The 22,386-nt window shown below is 40.7% G+C and overlaps 1 protein-coding gene across 1 annotated transcript; it reads right to left on the reverse strand.

Moving 5' to 3' along the window:
- Positions 1-8,252: 8,252 nt before the first annotated feature.
- Positions 8,253-8,699, reverse strand: LOC147510553 (uncharacterized). Its single transcript, XM_086598176.1, has one exon. It carries the CDS (start codon positions 8,697-8,699, stop codon positions 8,253-8,255), a length of 447 nt encoding a protein of 148 aa, XP_086454302.1.
- Positions 8,700-22,386: the final 13,687 nt, after the last annotated feature.

Genomic DNA, 22,386 nt, shown 5'->3' on the forward strand with positions numbered 1-22,386 from the left:
ATAAACTAAATTTTAACTATAAAACTATACTTGTCGAGACATTCCCAATACAACTATGTTTTGAGGCTAATTCAATGCATTTCCATCCAGTTTTCAATTTCATGTTAATTATTTTTTAAGGTTAGTTCAATGTATTTGCATCCAGTTTTTTATTTCCCGTTAAGTATTTTTTAAGTTTGGTTCAATGCATTTGCAAATCCAGTTTTTGATTTCTCGTTAATTATTTTTTGAGGTTGGTTCAATGCATTTGCAAATCCAATTTTCAATTTCCCGTTAATTATTCTTTGAGGTTAGATAGTTCAATGTATTTCCATCTAGTTTCTGACTTTCAGTTAATTATTCTTTAAGGTTAGTTCAATGCATTTGTATCCGGTTGTGTTAACCACAAAGTTCACTATTGATCTCCCTAGTCCCTCTCTCACTAGTCACTCCTTTTCTTTTCTTATTTTCCTCCCTTTTCTCTACTCTAATGTTCCTTTTTATATCACCTCCCTCTCTTTCATCCCTTGATCCTTTTCTAATCCTCTGGTCGATCTCCGCCCACTTGTCCTCTTAGGGTTCCGCAGCCCTGCTTTTGTACCCCCCGTTCCTTTTCCCTTAAGTTGTCTCATCTTTGACTCTGACCCCCTGGGTCACCTGTCTCTATACGGCCTATATCCTTTTAGGATTCCGCGGTCTTGATTCAGTGTCTCGCGCCCCCATCCTCTGAGTCTACCATAGGTCAGTGGACATGCCACCTTAGTGGTCACAGAATGGGCTGCTACAGATGCCCCCTCTCGGCCCTCGGATAATTATGGGTCCACGGGCCGAGACTCACCGATTAGATGACCGCAGATCAATCACACTCGAGATGTTACCGTCTATTCTGATGCCCAATCCCTATGACATCCACGTGCAGCTCTCTGCCATGACTTCTAGTTCATCACCATGTGTCTTTAGGCACCTGTCCCATCCTTTACGCGTGCTTTCCTTTCCCTGCCTCTTTGGTTTCCGTGAGGATACGTGTCTTCCTTTGGATGGTCCTTTCTTCTGCCAGCCTGTCCCCATTTTACATGATTGCCCCTGTCTCTTCGAATCCCGCCCAAAATAAAACTCTTCACCTATTCATTTCGTCTTTTTCATTCAAACTTTTTTCTCTCCAGTTTCAATATCCCCTCTCCCCTTTTTAGCCTCCCTCGCAAGCGCAACCTCCCTCTCCTTCTCCCCAGTGAAGCCTTTCCTACCTCTCGCTCTTATTCAACAGTGGGTCACTGTATGGCCCTTGCTCATCCTCAATCAGGTTCGTTATTCCCTTTTATCTTTCGTTTATATATGTTGAGCGTATTTACTTCTTCACCTTCTATTCACTTCCATTCCCCTTGAGTGCTCTACACCAATCTAAACTCCTTTTTTCTTTGAATTCTGGTATTTACTATGTCTGGTTCCCCTTCTGGTGGCTTCTCCACTACCAGATCTGGGTCCTCGTCCCCCAGACCTGCCAGCTCTTCTACCAAATCTGACTCCTCTGGCCCTACCGCAGACCCATCAGGATCCTCTTCCCCTGGGCCAACTAATTCATCTGCCGCCCCCTCTACCTCGGGGAGACCCTCTGTGCTTCCTTCCCCACCCTCTCATTATCGTAGGCCTAACCTGGCTGCCATCCAAGCCGCTTATGGTATCCCCGGAGATGTGATCTTAGAACATGTGCCAGGTGTAACCCATTTCCCTCATCTTGTCCCACCGCGGCCGGGGTGTTTAGTAGCTACTATGGAGCAAATAGCTGTTGGACTCTGCTTCCCCTATCCCTACTAGACGTTGAGGTCTACAACCACTTCAACATCCCGTTGTGCCAAAGCATCGGCAACTTCTAGCTAATCATGTACGGCACCAATTATTACAATAAAACTAATACTCCGAGAATTGGCCTGCACAACATCACGACCCACTACTTCTTAAAGAAAAGCACCAAATTTGGAAGCATATGGTATCAGTCATTCTGTGTGCGCCCACAGAAGAAGTTCTTCGTGATCCGTGTGTGTCTAGGAACTTCCTTTCAGCGGATTTACCCCCCAAACTATCCTTGAGACATTCCTATTTTCTCGACCGCGGTGAGTGTAGTTAGTTGCTCTGTTTGCCTTTTTGATGACCCCTAACTTGACACGTCTACTCTTCTGTGTCTCAGGTTGGACACCGGATTCGCGCTCTCAACTATATGCTGGTATAACCTCTGCTATCTTCAACAGTCTCCGCAGCCTAGGAGACAGTCAGTGTGACATCCTCGGTATTGACCCTGACAAAGGTAGCCCGCTCCTCTTGGACCCTCTGCTCAAAGACATTGGCAAGTACCACGGTCCGTTATACCTACTTCCACCGCCCAAGGAAAGGAAACCAAAACCTTCTCCCCCCAAAAAAAGGAAAGTGAAGCGCCCGGTCCATCGGTCTTCCGGGTATACCACAAAGATCTCCCATAGTCAAGCTCTCGCACGGAAGGCCGCCGCCTCCCAGGCTCACAAGCCCCCCGTTGGCTCATCATCAACCATCCCTGACATAGTCCCCAGGTCTTATTCTTCCATCGCTGACTAGGAAGACGACTTTGATCCCCCTGTAGGCACATCCGCTAATATGGACGTTTCCAAACTTAAGCTTTGGGAGAGTGATTTAGATGGTGAGGAGCCTAACAACGTAGCGGCCAAGGGTCCTCTAGCCAAGAAGGCCAAGACCACCGCCTCTATCACTGCCACTGCCTCTCGATCGACATCACCGCAGCCTGTTGCCCCATCACGTCACCCTGCCAAAGCGGCGGTTCACATTGGTCCCCTACCCGCGGGGCCAGTAGAAATCTTGCACCCACAATTCAAGGCTAGGGACCGGGATGTCACCACTCGCGACTCCGCGCTGGACAATCTGGGCTTAGTCGCATCTTTATTCTTTAGTTCCCATCTCCCCAGGGATCAGACTTATGGGGACTCCGGCTCCTTCGCCTCCCACCGGGCCGCGATCTACACCGGATAGGAAAGGGTACGCTCCCCCCTCTTTCTTTTCTTCATTGCTGCTTACTTTTTTCTACCTTTGTTTTCATCTCTAGCTGAGCCTTGATGTGGGTTATGTTATCCGCGGCCTCACCAATACCTTGGATGCGCTTGAATTTGTGAAGGTTGAGATCCATGGACCCTCGGGGTGGAAGGCGAAGTACGCTCAACTGGAGAAGGAAAGAGATGATGCCCGCAACACGGCACCCAATCATCACAGGGACCTCCAGCGCGCAAAACAAGCTCACAAGAACTATGTCACTGGGGTCGCCTCGCAGCTGGAGAGTCAGAGGGAGGCAGATAGGGCCGCCGCCACGGCTGAGTTGGAACAGTCGATGAATGATGCAGCTGAACACTTCAAGGCCTTGTCCTTCAAGAAGATAGCCCGAGAGCTAAAGCAACAACTAGAAGCCCTCACTGCAGCCGGACGTCTCCTCCCTGCTCAGCCTCCTGCATCTGCCCTTCTTGAATCCACAGCCCCATCCCTTGCTCTTGAAACGGATGCCACGGTCTAGCACGGTGTGTCCGCTCCCCCCATTAATGTTGATGAAATCACCGAAGCAATGGAGAAGGATGGGCTGTCAGTGGATGCCTCGGCCGACCCGAAATGAATATTGCTTGGATTTGGCCTCGCCTGTTAACCTATCTTGTTGCATAGGTTGAATTAGGATTTTGAAGTATCAATTTTTTTTGTTATCGCTCTAGAGTCTGGATTTCTGGGTAATCCCAACAGACCGTAGTGAAACTTATTTCTTGCCAAACATTCTGTTGGTGGATGTGCTTTGTAATTGATGTACCCATTTTGGTTTAGCGGGTTACCATCTTCCCTTACTTCCTTATCTCTTCATATTGTCCTGGCCATTGCCTGACATACATGTTCATCCTCGTTCGTGAAGGGCTCATCCCCTCCGCTGCCACGGAGATATTAGGGGCAGCCCCGTTTGCCCCCAAGTTGACTATGGAGACGTTGGCAGCCGCTAAGCATGCCCGGGCCACTCAGCTTGCTTCCAATTTAGCTATGGCGATGTTGGGGGTCGCTGAGTATGTCGGGCCACTCAGCATTCCCCCAAGTTGACTATGGAGATGTTGGGAGCCACTGAGTATGCCTGGGGCCCTCATCTTGCCCCCAAGTTGACTATGCCAATGTTGGGAGCAGCTGAGTATGCCCGGGCCACTCAGCTTGCCCCCAAGCTGACTATGGAAATGATGGGTGCCACTGAGTATGCCCGGGCCACTCAGCTTGCCCCCAAGTTGACTATGGAGATGTTGGGAGCCGCTAAGTATGCCCGGGCCACTCAGCTTGCCCCCAAATTGATTATGGCGTTGTTGGGGGCCGCTGAGTATGCCCAGGCCACTCAACTTGCCCTAAGTTGACTATGGAGATGTTGGGAGCCGCTGAGTATGCCCGGGCCACTCAGCTTGCCCCCAAGCTGACTATGGCGATGTTGGGTGCCGCTGAGTATGCCTGGGCCACTCAGCTTACCCCCAAGTTGATTATGGAGATGTTGGGAGTCGCTGAGTATGTCGGGGCCACTCAGTTTGCCCCCAAGTTGATTATGGTGATGTTGGGGGCCGCTGAGTATGCCCAGGCCACTCAGCTTGCCCTAAGTTGACTATGGAGATGTTGGGAGCCGCTGAGTATGCCTGGGCCACTCAACTTGCCCCAAGTTGATTATGGTGATGTTGGGGGCCGCTGAGTATGCCCGGGCCACTCAGCTTGCCCCCCAGTTAAAATTGAATTTGGACCCCGTCGTCCACTGCATTTGGCCTAATACATATACAAACGAACACACACATATCAAATGGAGGAAGTTTGCTATTGCTTTCATTGATATATCAGCTATTCAAAATGTCATTACAAGGCTCAACGGTCTGATATAATGAAGCCAATAAACTTTCCTTTAACTGAAATCAAACTAATAACAAAGTTACTCATGGAATTCCTTCAACATCCGGATGTTCCACGGCCGCTTGATGTTCTCTCCCTGGGGTGTCTGCAACCTGTAGGTCCCGGATGTTCTTGCCTCCACCACGATATATGGTCCTTCCCAGTTGGGACCCAACTTCCCATCTCTCTCCTCCTTGCTTGTTGGAGTTACCCTCCGAAGAACATGGTCGCCAACTCTGAATTTTCACGGCTTCACGCGCTTGTTATACTATCTCTGCAACCTCCTGTGGTACCCTTCCAGTCTAATGCGCGCGGTGTCTCTCCTTTCCTCGGTAAGGTTAGTTCAACTCCCCGGCCAAGATTTTCTCATTAATCCCTGCCTCCACAGCTTTGGTCCTAGTTGTTGATACCAACATTTCCACCGGGATCACAACCTCCACTCCATAAGCCATCGCGAACGGTGATTCCCCGGTAGATGTTCGCGGCGTCGTGCGGTACACCCACAGTACATGATGTAGCTCATCTGCCCAACACCCCTTGCGCTCCTCCAGCTTCTTCTTCAGATTATCCATGATGGTTTTGTTAGAGGACTCTGCCTGCCCATTCCCCTCTGGGTTGTAAGGGGCCGAAAAACCTTACTTCACCCTGTAAGCTTGGAGGAAAGTTCTCACCTTCCCTCCTATAAACTGGGTACCGTTGTCTGCGATGATAGTGTGGGGTATCCAGAACCTGTATATAATATTCTCCCACAAGAACTTCTGCACCTGTTCCTCCTTTACCTGCTGTTGAGTGACGGCCTCACCCCATTTTGTAAAATAATTTGTCGCGACCAGCATGAACCTCCTTTTGCCGCTTGCCATTGGCAAGGGCCCGACGACATCCAGCGCCCACATAGCAAATGGCCATGGGCTAAAGACCTTGTGCAGCTGTTCTGCAGGTGTGTTTATCAGCGGTGCAAAGCTCTGACATTTTCTACACCTTTTGGCATAATAAGTCGCATCTCTCTTCTTGTGGGCCAAAAGTACCCATGTGATAGCAGCTAGTGTGTCGTTGTCCTCCCTACTGAATGGCTTCCGCAGTCCCCTTCCTGAACTTCACTCAATACCTCTTGTACCTTCTGCGGACCTAGGCATTTCAAGAGTGGTCTACTGACATTTCGCCAGTACAACTCCCCATTCAGCAAAGCGTATCTTTGTGATATCTGTTCCATCCTCCTCCTTTCTTGCATGTCCTCAATTTCTATCCCTGACAGGTAACTCTTGATGGGTTCCATCCATCTAGGCTCTTGCCCAGCAGTTAGCCACACCCCCTATTAATCTGCGGTACTTGGTTTGCTCAGCACCCTGACCTCAATAGATCTGCCTTCGGTCCCAAGGAGTATCACGGCCACGTATGCTAAGGCGTCAGCGTGTCTGTTCTCTCCCCAGCCCAGATGAGCAAAACTGATTTTCTCAAAGTTGCCTGCCTTTCGCCGCAGTACCTCCAGATACTTCGCCATCCTAGGACATAGAGCCGTGAACCCTCCATTGACCTGACATACCACCAAGTTCGAATCAAAATATATTATCAGCTCTCGCACACCCAGATCCCTGGCCAAGTCCAAACCTGCTATCACCGCCTCATATTCAAACTCATTATTCGAAGCAGCGAAGCCCAGCTTCATTGATAACTCTAGGCGAGTATTCTCGGTGGTGACCAACACCACCCCAATTCCATTCCCCGTATCTGTAGTGGACCCGTCTACGAAGACTCTCCATCCATTCTGCATGTCCCAAGGGTCCAGAGGGTCATGGTTTTGTTCTCCTTCCTATTCCATGACCATCTCCTACCCCCAGGTGGGGTCTTCGGCCAGAAATTCTGCCATTGCCTAGGCCTTCTCCGCGGTCCTGGTCTGGTACTCAATGTCATAAGAACTAAGCAACACAGCCCATTTCAATATTCTCCCTGATTTATCTACCTTCAGCACCTACTTGAGTGGCAAGTTGGTCACCACTACTACCGAATGAGCATTAAAATAGGGTTTCAACTTTAGCGCCGAAAAGATCAAAGCCAAGGCAAACTTTTCAATTCTACTATATCTTGTCTCTGCGTCTAACATCGTCTTGCTCTGGAAGTACACCGGCCTCTCTGCGCTGTCCACTATCCTTATCAACACTGAACTGATTGCCCACTCAAGCACCCCTAGATATAAATACAACTTCTCCCCCTGCCCCAGGCACGATAGAATAGGGGCCTTCCCCAAATATTCTTTTAACTCCTGGAAAGCCTGTTCACATGCCGCAGTCCACTGAAAGTCGGTCGTCCTCCTTAGGAGTAGATACAGAGGCCGGCACTTGTCTGAGAACTTAGATATGAATCTATTGAGAGCTGTGACCCTACCTGCCAATCTCTGAACCTCCTTTACATTCTACAAAGACGGCATTTCCAATAGTGCCCTTATCTGATCCAGGTTGGCTTCTATTCCGCGGTAGGTGACAATATACCCCAAGAACTTCCCCGAAGTCACACCGAACATACACTTCTCTGGATTCAACATTAGCTTATGTCTTTGCAGTATAAAGAACGTTTCACTTAGCCCCGCCAAATGCTCCTCCCCAGTCATACTTTTCTTCACCATGTCATCTATATAGATTTCCATTCCCTTCCTGATTTTGCTTTCAAACATCTTCTCCCCCAATCTTTGAAACATGGCCCCAGCATTCTTTAGCCCAAATGGCATCCTGGTATAACAATACATCCCCCCCCCCCTCTACTATGAACGCGGTCTTTTCCTGGTTAGGACCATACATCATCACCTGATTATAACCCATTGATGTGTCCATGAAGGAGAAGATCTTGAATTCTGTGGTTTTGTCCACTAACTCATCTATCCGCGGCATGGGATATCAATCTTTCGGGCATTCATTGTTGACGTCCGTAAAATCAACGCACACCCTCACTTTCCCGTTCTTTTTGGGTACCGCCACTACATTCGACAGCCAATCAGTAAACTTGCATTCGCAGATGATGCCAACATCCTTCAGCTTCTTTACTTCCTCTCGTATTCCTTGTGCATACTGTGGCCTCATGCCCCTAATCTTTTGCTGGACTGGACGGGCCCCTTCTCTCATATGTAATCGGTGACAAGCAAACTCCGGATCCAATCCAGCCAAATCCTCGATCGTCCATGCAAACACATCAATGTTCTTAGTTAACAACTTAATCAGATTTACTTTCCAATCCTCAGACAGACTAGTCCCTATGTTGACAAACTTCTCCTCCTCTGCCTCCCCTATGTTCACCACTTCAATCTCATCCATGGTCTTGGCCCCGACGGTCAGCTCTTTCTTGTCGACCTTGGCCCCGGTCTGTAATTGCTATGCTAGCTTGGCACCCCTTTCTGGCGCATCTTTATCTGAACCGCGGACCAAACCCTTTGCTGTCACCTGGTGGATGTTTTGTGCCGCGACCTGATCTCCCCTTAACTCGTATGTTCTTCTATTTGTCGGGAAGCGAACCACTTGGTAATAAGTCGATGGGATAGGTTTCATCTCATGGATCCATTTTCTTCCTAGAATTGCATTGTATTGCAAGTTGGTATCCACTACCATGAAATAGGTGAAGACCATCACTGGTCCCACTGTCACCGACAAAGTGAGTTCCCCTAACGGCTCAGTCATGCTGCAGTTGAAGCTGAATAGGTTAGTCTGAGGCGGCTTCATCTCCTCCCTTTTGATACCTATTTCTTCCATCGCGCCTTGAAATAACAGATCCACTGAACTTCCGCAGTCTATCATAACCCTTTTTGCCATGTAGTTACCCATCGCTATTGTGATCACCAGCGCGTCCTTATGAGGCGCAACCACTGACTCCAGATCCTTTTGGGTGAACTCTATCCTGTCATTCCCCTTGCTGGCTCTTGGAACTGGCCGCGGACTGCTCACAACCTCATTTATCTACTGCAGACTGGCTGTCCTTCTCACCTTGTCTCTGTAGGCATTCCTTCCTAGCGTTTCTCCACTAAAAATAACATTTATCGTGCCCAAGATTCTAGCCGCGATAGGAACCCTTTCAACCGGCTGCACTTCCTTGACAAACTCCTTCAACAATCCCCTCCCAATCATTCTCTCCACTAGCCATTGCAAAGCATAACACTCGTTGGTAGTGTGATTTCTGACCTGATGATAGGCACAAAACGGCTTTCTTTCCAACTCTTTAGGTGAGTTCCGCGGAGCTTCATAATACTGTTGACCCTTAATCAACGGCAGGATCACCTCCAATGGCTTGTTCAGCGGAGTTAAATCCATCTCGCGGTAGGGTTTTCTCTCTCTGTATTCTCTTCTGGATTGGTATCTGCCTCTTTCCGCTTTCTGTGTCTCCCCTCTCTCTGTGGGTTACCCCATTTCTTGCCGCGACTCTTTCCCTATCTCTCCTATCCTCTGCTCCCACGACGTGAACTGACTTGTCGGGTTTCTTGTGTTCCTTACTATTTCTCTGCAAAATGTCCTCGTATCTAATGTATCTCTCTACCTTCAGGTACAAAGCATGCAAGGTGGTAACTTCAATCTTTGATATTGATTTATGCACTCTGGTTCCCTGCTTCAGTCCATGCTAGAATGCTATGACCGCGGTGTGCTCATCCAAATTTTCCACCCTCCGCGTCTCTTCCTTAAATCTGCACAAGAAATCTTTGAGTGTCTCGGCGGATTTCTGCTTGACATTAAAGAGATCCGCTACATCTACTACCCTCTTCTTCTGATGGATGAAGTACTTTACAAAAGCTTGCCCCAACTCCTCAAACTTTTGTATACTCTGTGACGCCAACCGATAATACCAGTCAAATGCTCCCCCTTTCAGACTGGCAGGAAACATCATGCAACGGAGGCCATCATACTTTGCCTCCTACCATAGCGGCATCTGCTGCCTAAAGTGATGCAAATGGTCCGCCGGATCTCCTTTTCCGTCGTACCTCTCGAACCACGGTTGCGTGAATCTCTTAGGTACCTCAGAATTCCAGATAGAGTTAGCAAGTGGATTCTGATTTAGGCTGTCCACCACCTTCTTAGTTGTGCCCTGTTTCTCCTTTTCCACCACGCGGTTAGCCTCTCTATCTCTTTCGTCATCGTCTGCACTATTTCCATGGTAATGCCTCCTGCATTGTTCACCCCGTATTCCTGATGAAGTTCCTCACTTTGTACTTCCACTTCACTACCCGCGGGTACCGCTATCCCCTGAGTGTCTTCTCTTTCTCTCCTCAACTCATCATTCTCTTCTCTAAGTCTACCTACCTCCTCATGAAACAACCTAGTTGCCTCTGCCACCGAATCCTCAACCTCTTCTTCCTCCATCTCTATGTTTTCCACACTCGCAGTTTCATTCTGGACGGCCTCCGTCCTCCTAGGTCTTCCTCTACCTCTTCCTCTACCTCCGCCCCTCTTAGCTGGAGCCATGTTCCGCAACTTCCCCTTCTTCCCAGATTGTGGATTAATTTCCTCCCCACAGATGGCGTCAAATGTGTTAACCACAAAGTTCACTATTGATCTCCTTAGTCCCTGTCTCACTAGTCACTCCTTTTCTTTTCTTTTTTTCCTCTCTTTTCTCTACTCTACTGTTCCTTTTTATATCACCTCCCCCTCTCTTTCATCCCTTGATCCTTTTCTCATCCTTTGGTCCATCTCCGCCCACTTGTCCTCTTAGGGTTCCACGGCCCTGCTTCTGTACCCCCCGTTCCTTTTCCCTTAAGTTGCCTCATCTTTGCCTCTGACCCCCTGGGTTGCCTGTCTCTATACGGCCTATATCCTTTTAGGATTCTGTGGTCTTGATCCGGTGTCTCGTGCCCCCATCCTCTGAATCTACCGCAGGTCAGTGGACATGCCACCTTAGTGGTCATAGAATGGGTTGATACACCGGTTTCTGATTTCTCATTAGTTATTACTCTTTAAGTTTAGTTCAATGCATTTCCATCCAGTTATCAACTTCTCGTTAATCATTCTTCTTTGATGTTATTTTAGTACATTTTCATCTAGTTTTTGATTTCCCGTTAATTATTCTTTTTTGAGGTTAGTTCAATGCATTTGCATCCAGTTTTTGATTTCTCATTAATTTTTTTTTAAGGTTAGTTCAATACATTTGCATCTAATTTCTGATTTTCCGTACGTTAATTATTTTTTTTTATGTTAGTTCAATGCAATTGCATCTAGTTTCTGATTTTATGTTAATTATTCTTTGAGGTTAATTCAATACATTTGCATCCATTTTTTTTATTTATCGTTAATTATGCATTTGTATCCAATTTTCAATTTCCAGCTATTTATTTTTTGAGGTTAGTACGATGGATTTGCTTCCAATTTCTGATTTCCCATTAAGCCATTATTATTTGAGGTTAGTTCAACACATTTGTATCCAGTTTCCGATTTCCCGATAATTATTCTTTTTTATGGTTTAGCAGTTACACCCAGTTTTCGATTTTTAACATTGTGAGATCCTCAAAAAATACCATGAAATGATATAATAACATGTGATAAGTAATAGTGTCATACTCTAATTGTGATTCTTTTTCCAAATTGTGTATGTTTTGTGATTTTAATTCGTGACATTCTAGCATTTCCCAAGTTATAAACGTCTTGGTAGTTTAATTGTGATTCTTTTTAGCTGATTTTACATGCAGCAGTTTCAAAATTAATTAAAACAAATATTGGTAAGAAAAACTAATGACAATAATTAATAACACCACTTATGTTTTCCATATCGTATATATAACATTTAAAGAAATCAAAAAGGAAAAACAGTGGCGAAGGTTTTGTGGGGGCAGTGGGGCCAAGCTAGACATTAGGAAAGAAAAGCGACAAAATAGAGGATGAAGGGCACAAACGGTTCCCGATACCTCTTATATAAGTAGAAAGAATGATTTGCAAATATAGATGAAATGTAACCAAGGAAGCTTTGTATAAAAATAATCGATTTCAATTAAGGGTCCTATTTCATACCAGTAAACAGTTTTACAATGATTAAGATATATGAAACAACATTTTTCTTGTTTCATTAAATCAGAACTTCGCAAGAATAATTTCCCGCACGAAGTCTTCTGGTGCTGCAAACACAGTTATAAGATTATGTTAGATATTCATTCACATAATGGAATATTGAATAGGAACATATATCATAAAATTATTAGAAATTATTTGGCCTGGTGCAGCACAACACATATTGCTAATAACTTAAGCTAGGAATACTGGCTAATGATCAAGTATCAATCTAAACTCTAGAGTATTTATGTGCTTTTAAAATAGCTGGAGGCAAATTCTAAGCTCACCTTTTTGTCCAATGAAAAGATTGAATTGGCCCATTTCCTGGCAGAGGAACATTTCAACTCCACTCACAACAATGGCTCCAGCAGCCTCTACTTCTTTCAGAGTTGCGTTTATCTTGGGGTGTAAACTGAATCAAACACAACCTAGTAAACTCCCAAGGTCTCCTGAACAAACATATACGAAAATTTTAGCTCCAACCACTGTGATTGAATTGCTCTAGTTGGTTCCAACCAAAAAAAAAAAGGACTTACTGTAGCAACAGGAATCTTATCTGTATTTGGATGCATTCCTATGGGGGTAGCATTTGCAAGTATTGCTCCTATCTCTGGATACCTCTTTGATATGCACTGCCTAAGTGTGTGTGTGTGTGTGTGTGTGTGTGATTAGCAAGACTACAAGAGAAGATTCATAAGAGAATTTAATGTCCACATTAGAAGGTTACCAAAGCATTACTTCACTGCCTAAGTGTACATAATATTCAGTATACATGTAGTACTTAGGCTTACTTGATCCCGAAATTCCTCCTTAAATTGGGAGGTGCATTACTATGATGAACAATAATATTAGTAGCAAGCTAACTTAAGTATGAAATTCCTCTCCAATTATAATTTACCATTCCCAAAATAGATAATGAACTAACAACAAACAGCCCAACCAAATAGTTAAATTTAAATGCAAAATAGTTTCAGTCACATCATTTATACCCTAACCAACAACACCCAATCACAATGTAAGTGTATTTGGCTAATGGTGTGGCCTAATACAAAAGGCAAGAATTGGAGACTAATCCCATATTAGGGGATTTTGCTTTCCAGAATTCCAGAAAGAATCACATCCATAGGTAAGGTAGTACAGTTGATCTTGTACCAAGATCTTTGGTATAGGTAGTCTATCGTTGTCCAGCCTTGCCCTGTATGTCTCTGCTTTATGTGGCTTGTGAAGGCTTTTGTTTGGTATGAGTAAAATTCATTACACTCTAGGAAATTGATTTATTTATTAAAGTGTTAACACTATCAGCGTTCTTTTTATGGCATCCAAACCACTAATAGGCCCGAATATATATATGTTTATTGAAGAACACTTGTTACTTGAACTAAACATCAGGCACAAACATTGGCTTGCACTCATGGTTTGTGCTCATCAGACTCATCCTAGAAAAAATAAAATGTTTACGTTCCACTCAAATTGGTCTAACACATATACAACGAAATCATAATGTTATGTTGTTCATAGTAAAACTACATTGGAAAATAGGACGTTTCAACAAATTGGTCTATCTTTGATTCAATAGTCATGTCTAAGTGTAAGGAAAAAAGGTGACATAGTGCCATGTCCAAGACACTTAGCCAAAATTTAAATATATAATATCTATACAGTTGTACGGTAAAGCAATAATATAACCATTATAGTTATTTTTGATAAATCACATTTTTACATTTGTTTATTATAGCATCATGCCAGATAGGTAGGTTAGAAGACTTACTTTCTTTTAGATTTTCAAAATGGGATACACGCAATGGAACAAAACTTTATAAATTGAACATAATGAGAAGAAACCAAATACTTGTAATCAGATGTAACACTTACAATTTGAAGAACAATATCCTGGTTACCCAATCAAGTGCTTCTAGCAGTTGGATACCCTGGAAAAAAAAAGTCATTGATTCCAACACGATCTGAAATTGATGGAATTATGCAATATTTGTGCTGAGTTGGAGAGAGGACTCATCTACAAATAACCTGCAACCTAATCATTTTCACTTATGCAGTAGCATATGGTCAAGTGGGTTCTAATTAATGTAAGCTTATATATTATTAGCATTGTTGCAGACTGTTAAGATGCTCAGGATTACTCAAGACAACACCTAACTTGGTAATGAAGATGTTATAGGAAGTTCATGTCTATTTGGTCAGTTGCTTAGGTGTCTATCTGCAAGAAACCAATTGCAGTAACAATGTGATAAAGGGTTTCAAATGGTGTTTTATGCAATTGTTCAAAAAACAAAGTGAACTCCGAGTATGTTGCAAGATTTCTTATAATTTTCAAGTTTAGAATGCACAATAACTCAGCTCCTTCCCCTTTTGCTTCCTTCCTAGCAGTTTCCCAAAAATTTTCTAATCTCCACTGACTTATTTGTACTACCCGTGCTTCTTTGCGCCTCTAAATTCATAAGTGGTCGGTGTTCTTAACTTTCTATATTGTGTTAATACCTAGTAGTAAACATAATACAAAGTTGGGATAGAGCATTTGAGCTATTACACTCAACACTATCCACATTTAATTCAAGGCACTATGTTCTAATAGGCTATTAATAATGGCACAATCAAAACGATCTAGGATGCCTTTCGGGTTTTGTTATATTGTTAAGATCATCTTCTCACTTTCTACAGCATGATCAATGGTGGCTGATTGTCATTTCAAAATTTCAATGATCCAAAGAGGGCATCTAACTCAAACTATCTTAACATTCCACTACCACCTAACTCAGTGATCCAAACATACCACTAACACCAAAAATCCTAGGTGCGAAGAAAATAGCACAGATAGTGCACAACCCACAAAGTCAAAATGAAATAGAAAGTATTATAAGAAACAATTAAGCTAACAACTAACACCCAACTTGATAAAATCAATCTTCATTTCAATACTAATGTCATTACAACACCATACCTAATGGAAAACAAAATACTAAAAAGCTCAAAAAATTTGTCCAACAGATCAAAAGTTTCAACACCTGACTGGTATAGATTGATGGCAAACAGAAGGGGTAGCGTGCTCGTCAAAATAATTTACTTAAAATACTAAATATACTTGCAGATCGAGATTTCAAATGATAAACTCCAGTGGTTGAGTGTGGCAAATTAACAAATGATAAATTGCTTTAAGAAAGTAGAACACATTGATTAAAATCAGTGTAAAGAAAATAAACTGGTGCAGTTCTAATAATAGCTAAATCACGGTGTTCATGAAAGAAAAGATAACTTCCTAGATTTCTAAGATTGAACACGATAAAATTAGTGTTGGAAACCCTTCGATTGTATAGATCTCAAATTCCATTTCTGGAAATATATAACGAATATGATGAGGAACTAATCTTCACCATCAGAAGTTCAGAACCAAACCCAAAAAATTAAAATCAACACTCCTAATAGAACAACTTCAAAATAATATTAATAATAAAATAGCTTGATTTTACCTCGTGATCATGGAAGTTGTGTTTAGGGTTTATCAACATCTTGATTTGAGACAATAGAGTTCAGGGTGGGGCTTCAAGCAAAAAGATCTCACCTAAAAAATTTCCTAGCCAAACCCCAAAAGTTTAATGAGGTTGAAGAGAGAAATTAATGACTTCTCTAGGTGTCTGATTTGCTTATGCAGTGGCCAAGCTTACAGAAGTAAGCGACAAATATTGAGAGAGAGAGAGAGAGAGAGAGAGAGAAAGAAATTGATTCGTAGTGTTCGGGGGAGGGGTTTAACGAAGGGTAAACTTTGATTTCTAGAGCTCAAAACGGGTAAACTTCCTACTTAGTCTCCTGAGTTTTCATAATACCCCTATCGACGTGGATAGGCTGAGAGCTCGAAAAGGGACTACTATATATATATACTGGTTAAGCAATAGTACAATAAGAACGTTGTAAGGAAGGCAACTACTTATGGCTTGAAAAGAAAAATACCAATGTTTATTAAGGATGAAATGTTACCTATGTTGCGAATGTTAACAGTGCTAGCCATATTGCCCTTGATCTGTTATGTAGACAGCTTAGTCAATTATATTCTTGAAGCCACTTATTACTGTTGAAAATTGAGTAAAGAAACAAAATTTGCCAAGAAACATTTCCATAAGGAAATCAACCAATCACCTTTAATTTTGCTAGTGTTCATTTCAGTGATATGCACTGATTCAACAGTTAGTATATTCATCATACATGCATGTAAAACAACATGAAACACTACAAAGATTTACCCACAAATCACTCCTTTACTTTCATGTCGGTCATATCTGCGTAAAGATATCGAAACCACATCAACATAAGATGTTATAGCAGCATGACAGCATCTAAAAGACATGGACTACTTTAAGCATCTAATTGTTACTTGACAATAACTTGATTTTTCTAAATTTCATAAACTAATACCTTGAACTAATTTGTATGACCGCCAAGATGGCATGGCTTTATGGCATTTTTCTACAAAATAATTTCAAATTAAGTTTCTGGCATGGCTTTATAGAAACTGATCTTAAAGATGACTTGCAAAGTTTCATCACAACTCTTTCTCTACAAAAAGAAGAAAGAATATAAAATATTCATAAACCAAAATCAATAAAATTCCATCAAAGATCATAGCCAAATTACAAAATGTATCACTGGTGTATTTTCAATTGATTAAAACTGGAAAAAATATGAGAACACTCTAAGTTGAGAACATACTATAAAGTCTATATATTCAAGCTTAAAATTGCCCTCGGGGTCTATTAAATAAGAGTCACATTGCACCAACAATGCTTTATATGGTATTTAACATATGCAAAGCTTTCGATGATAAATTCACAGTTGCTATAACATGTTAAACTCAAGCAATTAATGTCGAAAACATGTCATTATTTTATTAATCATAGTAATGGAGCACTTACATAAGCATTAGGAAACCTCAAACGTCTTATGGTCACTTCCAGTTCTCTGTCATGATAAAAAGGCGAATTCCAGTGTGCTTGCTCAATTAAGTTACCACTTCTAACTCTGAAAATTAATTTCTTTGGACTCCAATTCATGTGTCGATCGAGTTGGTTGCCTGGATACAATTCAAACTTCTTATAAAACATGCATCATAGGCAAAGGAAACTTGAAGCATAATCCAGTAATGTCTACTCCATACAATGCTAAATTGCCAACATTAATTTAAGCCAAAAGAACAAAGGAATTAACCAATGAACAAAGGAAAAACTTCTAGGAGGAAGGAAGAAATCATATTTTTAAGAGAATGCAAGGAATCATGTAAGAACTCACAATAATAAATTCGTATATATGTTGGTGTTAGCTTCGAAAGGCACAATTATAGTTGCTTGAAATTGTTTGATGGGCTTTAAGCTTCAAGAATTATTGTTGAGGCACAATGGATGGAGACTTTTGTAGTGTAGGTTTCTCAAGCAATCAATAAAAACTATAAAAGAGCAAAAGATCTCACCTGAAAAATTCCTCACCAATCCCCTATAGTCTAATGAGGTTGAAGAGAGAAATTTGAAGTTCAAAGTAACCGGCAAAGATTGAGAAAGTTCTGGCGTAGGGTTTAACCGAATGGTTTTTTTTTTCGAGGCTCAAAAGGAATATGTTTTAGAGAAGTAAGTTAGTAATATTCATTTTTTTTCTTGGAATTAAATTTTTAGGTGGACGTCTGACTTAAAACCATATAAAATTAGCACTTTGCTTAAAACCATATAAAATTAGTAATTTGAATGCAACTGATGAACATAAATTTAGTTACCTTTGGCTTGTAAATATTGGAACATTGTGTACATCACAGCTTCTCATACCGTGTAAACTTCAAGGAACAATATAAGATTGCTTATACACATTGATTATAATTATTAGGGCGATCAAAATAGTCCCAATCAGGCATATCATGTTAGACCCAAAAAAAAACATACCGGTTATACATTTAATATAGGCATATTTAATGAACTATTAGCTAGTGAATGCGTGATTTTCAAAAAAAAATTGAATGAGCTTTGGTTCTCCTGGATCACATTAGATTCAAAAGTCTCAAACATGCAATATCCATAACACTACAATTCACTGCTAAATACATATCATAAGGAAGCATTCTTTCCTTTTGTACACCTATATCAAAAAAAGTTAAATACATGGTTCGAACTGGGGACATCATGCGTGTATGTAAAGCAAGCATGATGACCACTACACTATAACAACTTCATCACATCTAATAAATTTTGTGGTAATATAGTACATAAATTATATATAAGGTGCAACCTCAACAGCAAGTTATCCCAGTTCCTTAATATAACAATGTTCTAAGTTATAAATAGGTATCTAATGATAGTTCTTTGAAATTGTGAATCTTAGACAGGAACCATAATTTTTAGCAGGCCCCAATTTGTTTTTCTTGGGTGACCCTAGAGTATATGTATAACTTAGGAAAATGGGGAAATTTATTCCAAATCTTACGTTAAGAAAAACCTTTGAATGGAGAGTTGTTATGGATTCATTCCCTTTTTGTTAGAGGTAGAGAGGCCAAGCACTAACCTGCAAAGTTGCTGGTGCATTAGTGCTAAAATTCAGATCCATAAATGAGCAAGAGCCAGTCCTATTATACACAATGCAACAATGACAATACATAGTTAGACAAACCAAATATATATACCAGTGTCATATCAAGAACAAAAGAGTAAGCAGAGAAAAAACACTTATTTTTTCATTATGAAAATTTGATAACAAATTATATAAATGTTATCTTTTGAGAAAGAAGCTTCTAAGAGTCCTAAGCATCTATAGAATTGTAAACAATCAGGTAGTGTACCACACACTGAACTAGATCCCTAACTAAAAAGCATATTTGTTTCCTATGATAGCTTATATGTAAACCAAGTTGTTTGAGAGCTTATTTTAGGATAGATTCTTCAATGAAGGAAGCATATACTTTCTTTGTGTGAAAAATGAACAATATAATTTCTATCTTCAATTTGTTCAATAAGAATTAGGGGGATGTTATACATTTACATCTATGACTATATAGAGATCTCAGCTCAACTATTCAGGTTGACTACTTATATGTTGGGCTAGCTTTGAATAGTCTTGGCTTCAATTCTAACGTAGTTGGTAAAAAATGAGGCCATAAGGGGTTTAGGGTGTTTTAAGGTGTTTCCTTTGACATGGCTAGTCCATGACTAATGGCCTTCAACCATTCCTACAACCCAAACTTGCATAATCAAGTTTAGGATAAGGAAAAAGGGGAAATCAGACAAAGTTTTTCTTAATACTTTTCAAAAATAACTACCGTATCACTCATATCTGGTGACTCACTGATCCTAAATGAACATTTCCCTTGTAGTTGTCCTACCCCAATTCTAAAAATGCCTAAGAGTTCCCTTGTAGAACAATTTGAACCCAAAAGAGATCCCAAGAGTCGAGTTTTCACCGTAGCTAGTGAATGTACTACTGACTTTTCTTCATCCAATGGCAGGCTAATGCATTGTTTACTCCACTGCCTATATACATAACTCTCTATAAAGCTTCTTTATGAACAATTACATTAAGAAGTAAAATGCATTAAGCAAGTCTGCCATTAGGAAATTGTATATAGCTTTAGTTATTAACACATCTTCACTCCATAGCAAGTATCAAGGAAACTCCATCTATCAAAAGTATAACACTCTAATCAAATTGAAAAAGAAAGAGTTAAAATGAAAGTAAAACAACATACTAAGAGTAACTCACTTGCAATTCATCTCATACTATACATTGGTACACTTCGACCATCATTGCAAGTGATATAGGCAGCGAGAAGAACATGAGCATCATCTATTATCAGATAAAAATTCCTCTAGCAGTCAAACACTTCTAACAATCGAAACAGAAAGAAATTTAAGACAAACTTAAACCTTTACTGAATAAAATATTTTAAATGGATGTCTTTCTGGGTAGCTAGAAACTCAACCAACATAATTGCATATTATCATACTATTTGCATTGCTTGCCATTAACAGTTATTTCTTTTCCAAACTCTTTTTCAAAATAAAAACTTATTCTACTTTTAGTGTTTTTCAAAAACAAGATATAGAAACACTTGGGGACTTTCTTTTAAGGGATACCTACCTTGAATGGACAATCAATCTACCTTAAGATAGAAAAATAGTAAAAGTACCATGAGAAAGAAACTGTTCATGCCTTGCTTCAAGCATACTCTGATTCAATTTTGCAGACTAATTTGTCTGTAAGAAACAAAAATTCTCAATTATAATAATTGAATTAAATACAACATAAGAATTGGAATTGGAAACACCAAAAAAGAATGGATTTTTACCCTTTTTTTCTTTACCAAAATTATCCTTGGAAGATTCTTTGGAGAAGATTAAAAGAATGAAACTTCTTCTGTTTTCTCTATCGTTGTTGTGGTTGTTGTTATGGACGTGATGGGTGATGGATGATGGGTGATGTAGAGTTAATTGTTTGGTGAAGTTTTGGGGTTTTATCTCACGAAGGGAATATATTTGAGAGACCGTAGGTTTCCAATTTTTGGTTAATATGTAAACTTCCATTTTTCTCTCCTATTTGTAGTCTGATTTCTTTTATGTAATCTTAATTATAAAATGCTTAGAGAAGGGAGTCCCTCACCTGAAACGTTCATAGTTTGTAGAGTTTAAAGCTTCTAATTATATCGAAGTGTATAGATTATGAAATATGAACTCTTAAGGCTAAGTCCAATGGTGTGGCAAAACATCAAATATGACGGAAATTGTAATCCAATGGTGCATCCAAACACTAACCCGCCAATGCTATCGGTATAAGTTTTCCTATCTATACCGCCAGTTTTAATGATATATACGCTGCACGCCAGTGGAAACGGCAGCTAGAAAATTTGTTTGACCAAATTTATTTTCAAAATCTTTAGTTTTGGTGAATTATGTTTGTATCCTTATTATTTTATTTGTATACTAAAGAAAAAAGGGCAAAATGGGAAGGAAGGAAAAAAAAATCCATACGCCTTTCGGAGTGGCGGCTAGTTTTTTTTTTTTTTTTTTTTTTGGTTTGTTTACACACCATTGTCAAAGGCGGCTAGGGAGGTGTTTTTGTTTGTTTTTGTAAAAACCATTGGGTCTTCAAACACTATCCCACTAACATTATGAACTATTCTATTGTGGTTTGGTTATTCCTACAGGCATTCCAATGCCAATGCAAAACTTGGAAGAGAGAAGGGATCGTGTTAGTGTGTCTTAACCATAACTTATTAGTACAAAGGAGTTGCTCAAAAGTATGACTCAGAAGGATGTCTGTAGGAATTGTTCAGAACTGTATGGACTTGGGAGAGCTTTCCCACTGACCCCCAGTTACTACTAATAAGGCTCCACATCAAACAAAGAGCACACAACTTTTTAGACTCAAAAATCTTCTAACAACAAAAGTAGGAGAGAGAGAGAGAGTAGTTTCTTTTTGCTATAAACATTGTGCGATAGTATCTACCTGTGGGGTTGAAATAGAAAACATTAGGTAGAAAATAGATAAAACAAAAAAAGGCTAATAAACCGCTCATATCTAATAGAACAGTCCATGAAGAGTGCATATATGTGGTGATTCCCATTCTTACTGACCACTTATGCAGAAAATTTTAGATACTATGTGTTTATACATGAGACTTTAAATGATAAAGTATGGACTCACGTCTGAGCATGGCCAAGGTTGACCAACTTCATCTTGACCTGCAGACACGATTCAGTATGTGAGAGAATGCTAAAGAAAATAGTAAATCTTAATTTGGAATAACCAAAATTTCTTACTTCCCATATCTAAAGTAGAATCAAGTTCCATTTCAATATTTCATCTATCAATGGGATTCAGTAAAATGTTTCTTATATTATCTTATGCACAAAATCACTGTGGTGACTACCATACTCAATTGACCACATCACAGCAAAAAATGTGTGCAAGCATAGAAACAATACCTTGAGGCTCCCAGAATCGCTCACCAAGAAGTTCAGAGGTATGGTGACATATCCAAAACTTGTGATGCCAATTCATCTTCCTCTTGTCTTGATTCACTCCTTTTCTTATCAGCTTTGGTATTACCATATATAGCCTTCATAATTACCAGTCCATCTATTTCTAGTTGCTTATTTCTCTTCCTGTTGGCCACGTTAAGAAACAATTGCTGAGATTTTTCAGTTGCTGCCCTTGCCTCCTGAACCTGCATAAACCAAAAATAGTACAAAATGTCTAAGTTTGAAAAGATATAAAATTAGCATCTCCAACTGAATTTAAAGTACAGTCAGTTTCCAATAAGAGAAAAATCAGTTAACACTGCCATCAGTATGTAAAAGATAATAACCACTACTAAGAAGGAAACTCTCTCAATAGTATGCCAATTATTTATAGCAATACAGAAAAGACCAACTTGATCGAAATGTTTGTAAAACGATTTGCACCTAAGTACACTTTGTACCTTTTGTCTCATTTCACCAAAGAAACGACG

This window comes from Coptis chinensis, chromosome 3, assembly GCF_015680905.1.
Source record: "Coptis chinensis isolate HL-2020 chromosome 3, ASM1568090v1, whole genome shotgun sequence".
NCBI classification, from domain to species: Eukaryota; Viridiplantae; Streptophyta; class Magnoliopsida; order Ranunculales; family Ranunculaceae; genus Coptis; species Coptis chinensis.

Coding starts and splice junctions, on each gene's coding strand:
- LOC147510553 (XM_086598176.1), bottom strand. CDS start 8,699: ATGGGTAACTACATGGCAAAAAGGGTTATGATAGACTGCGGAAGTTCA.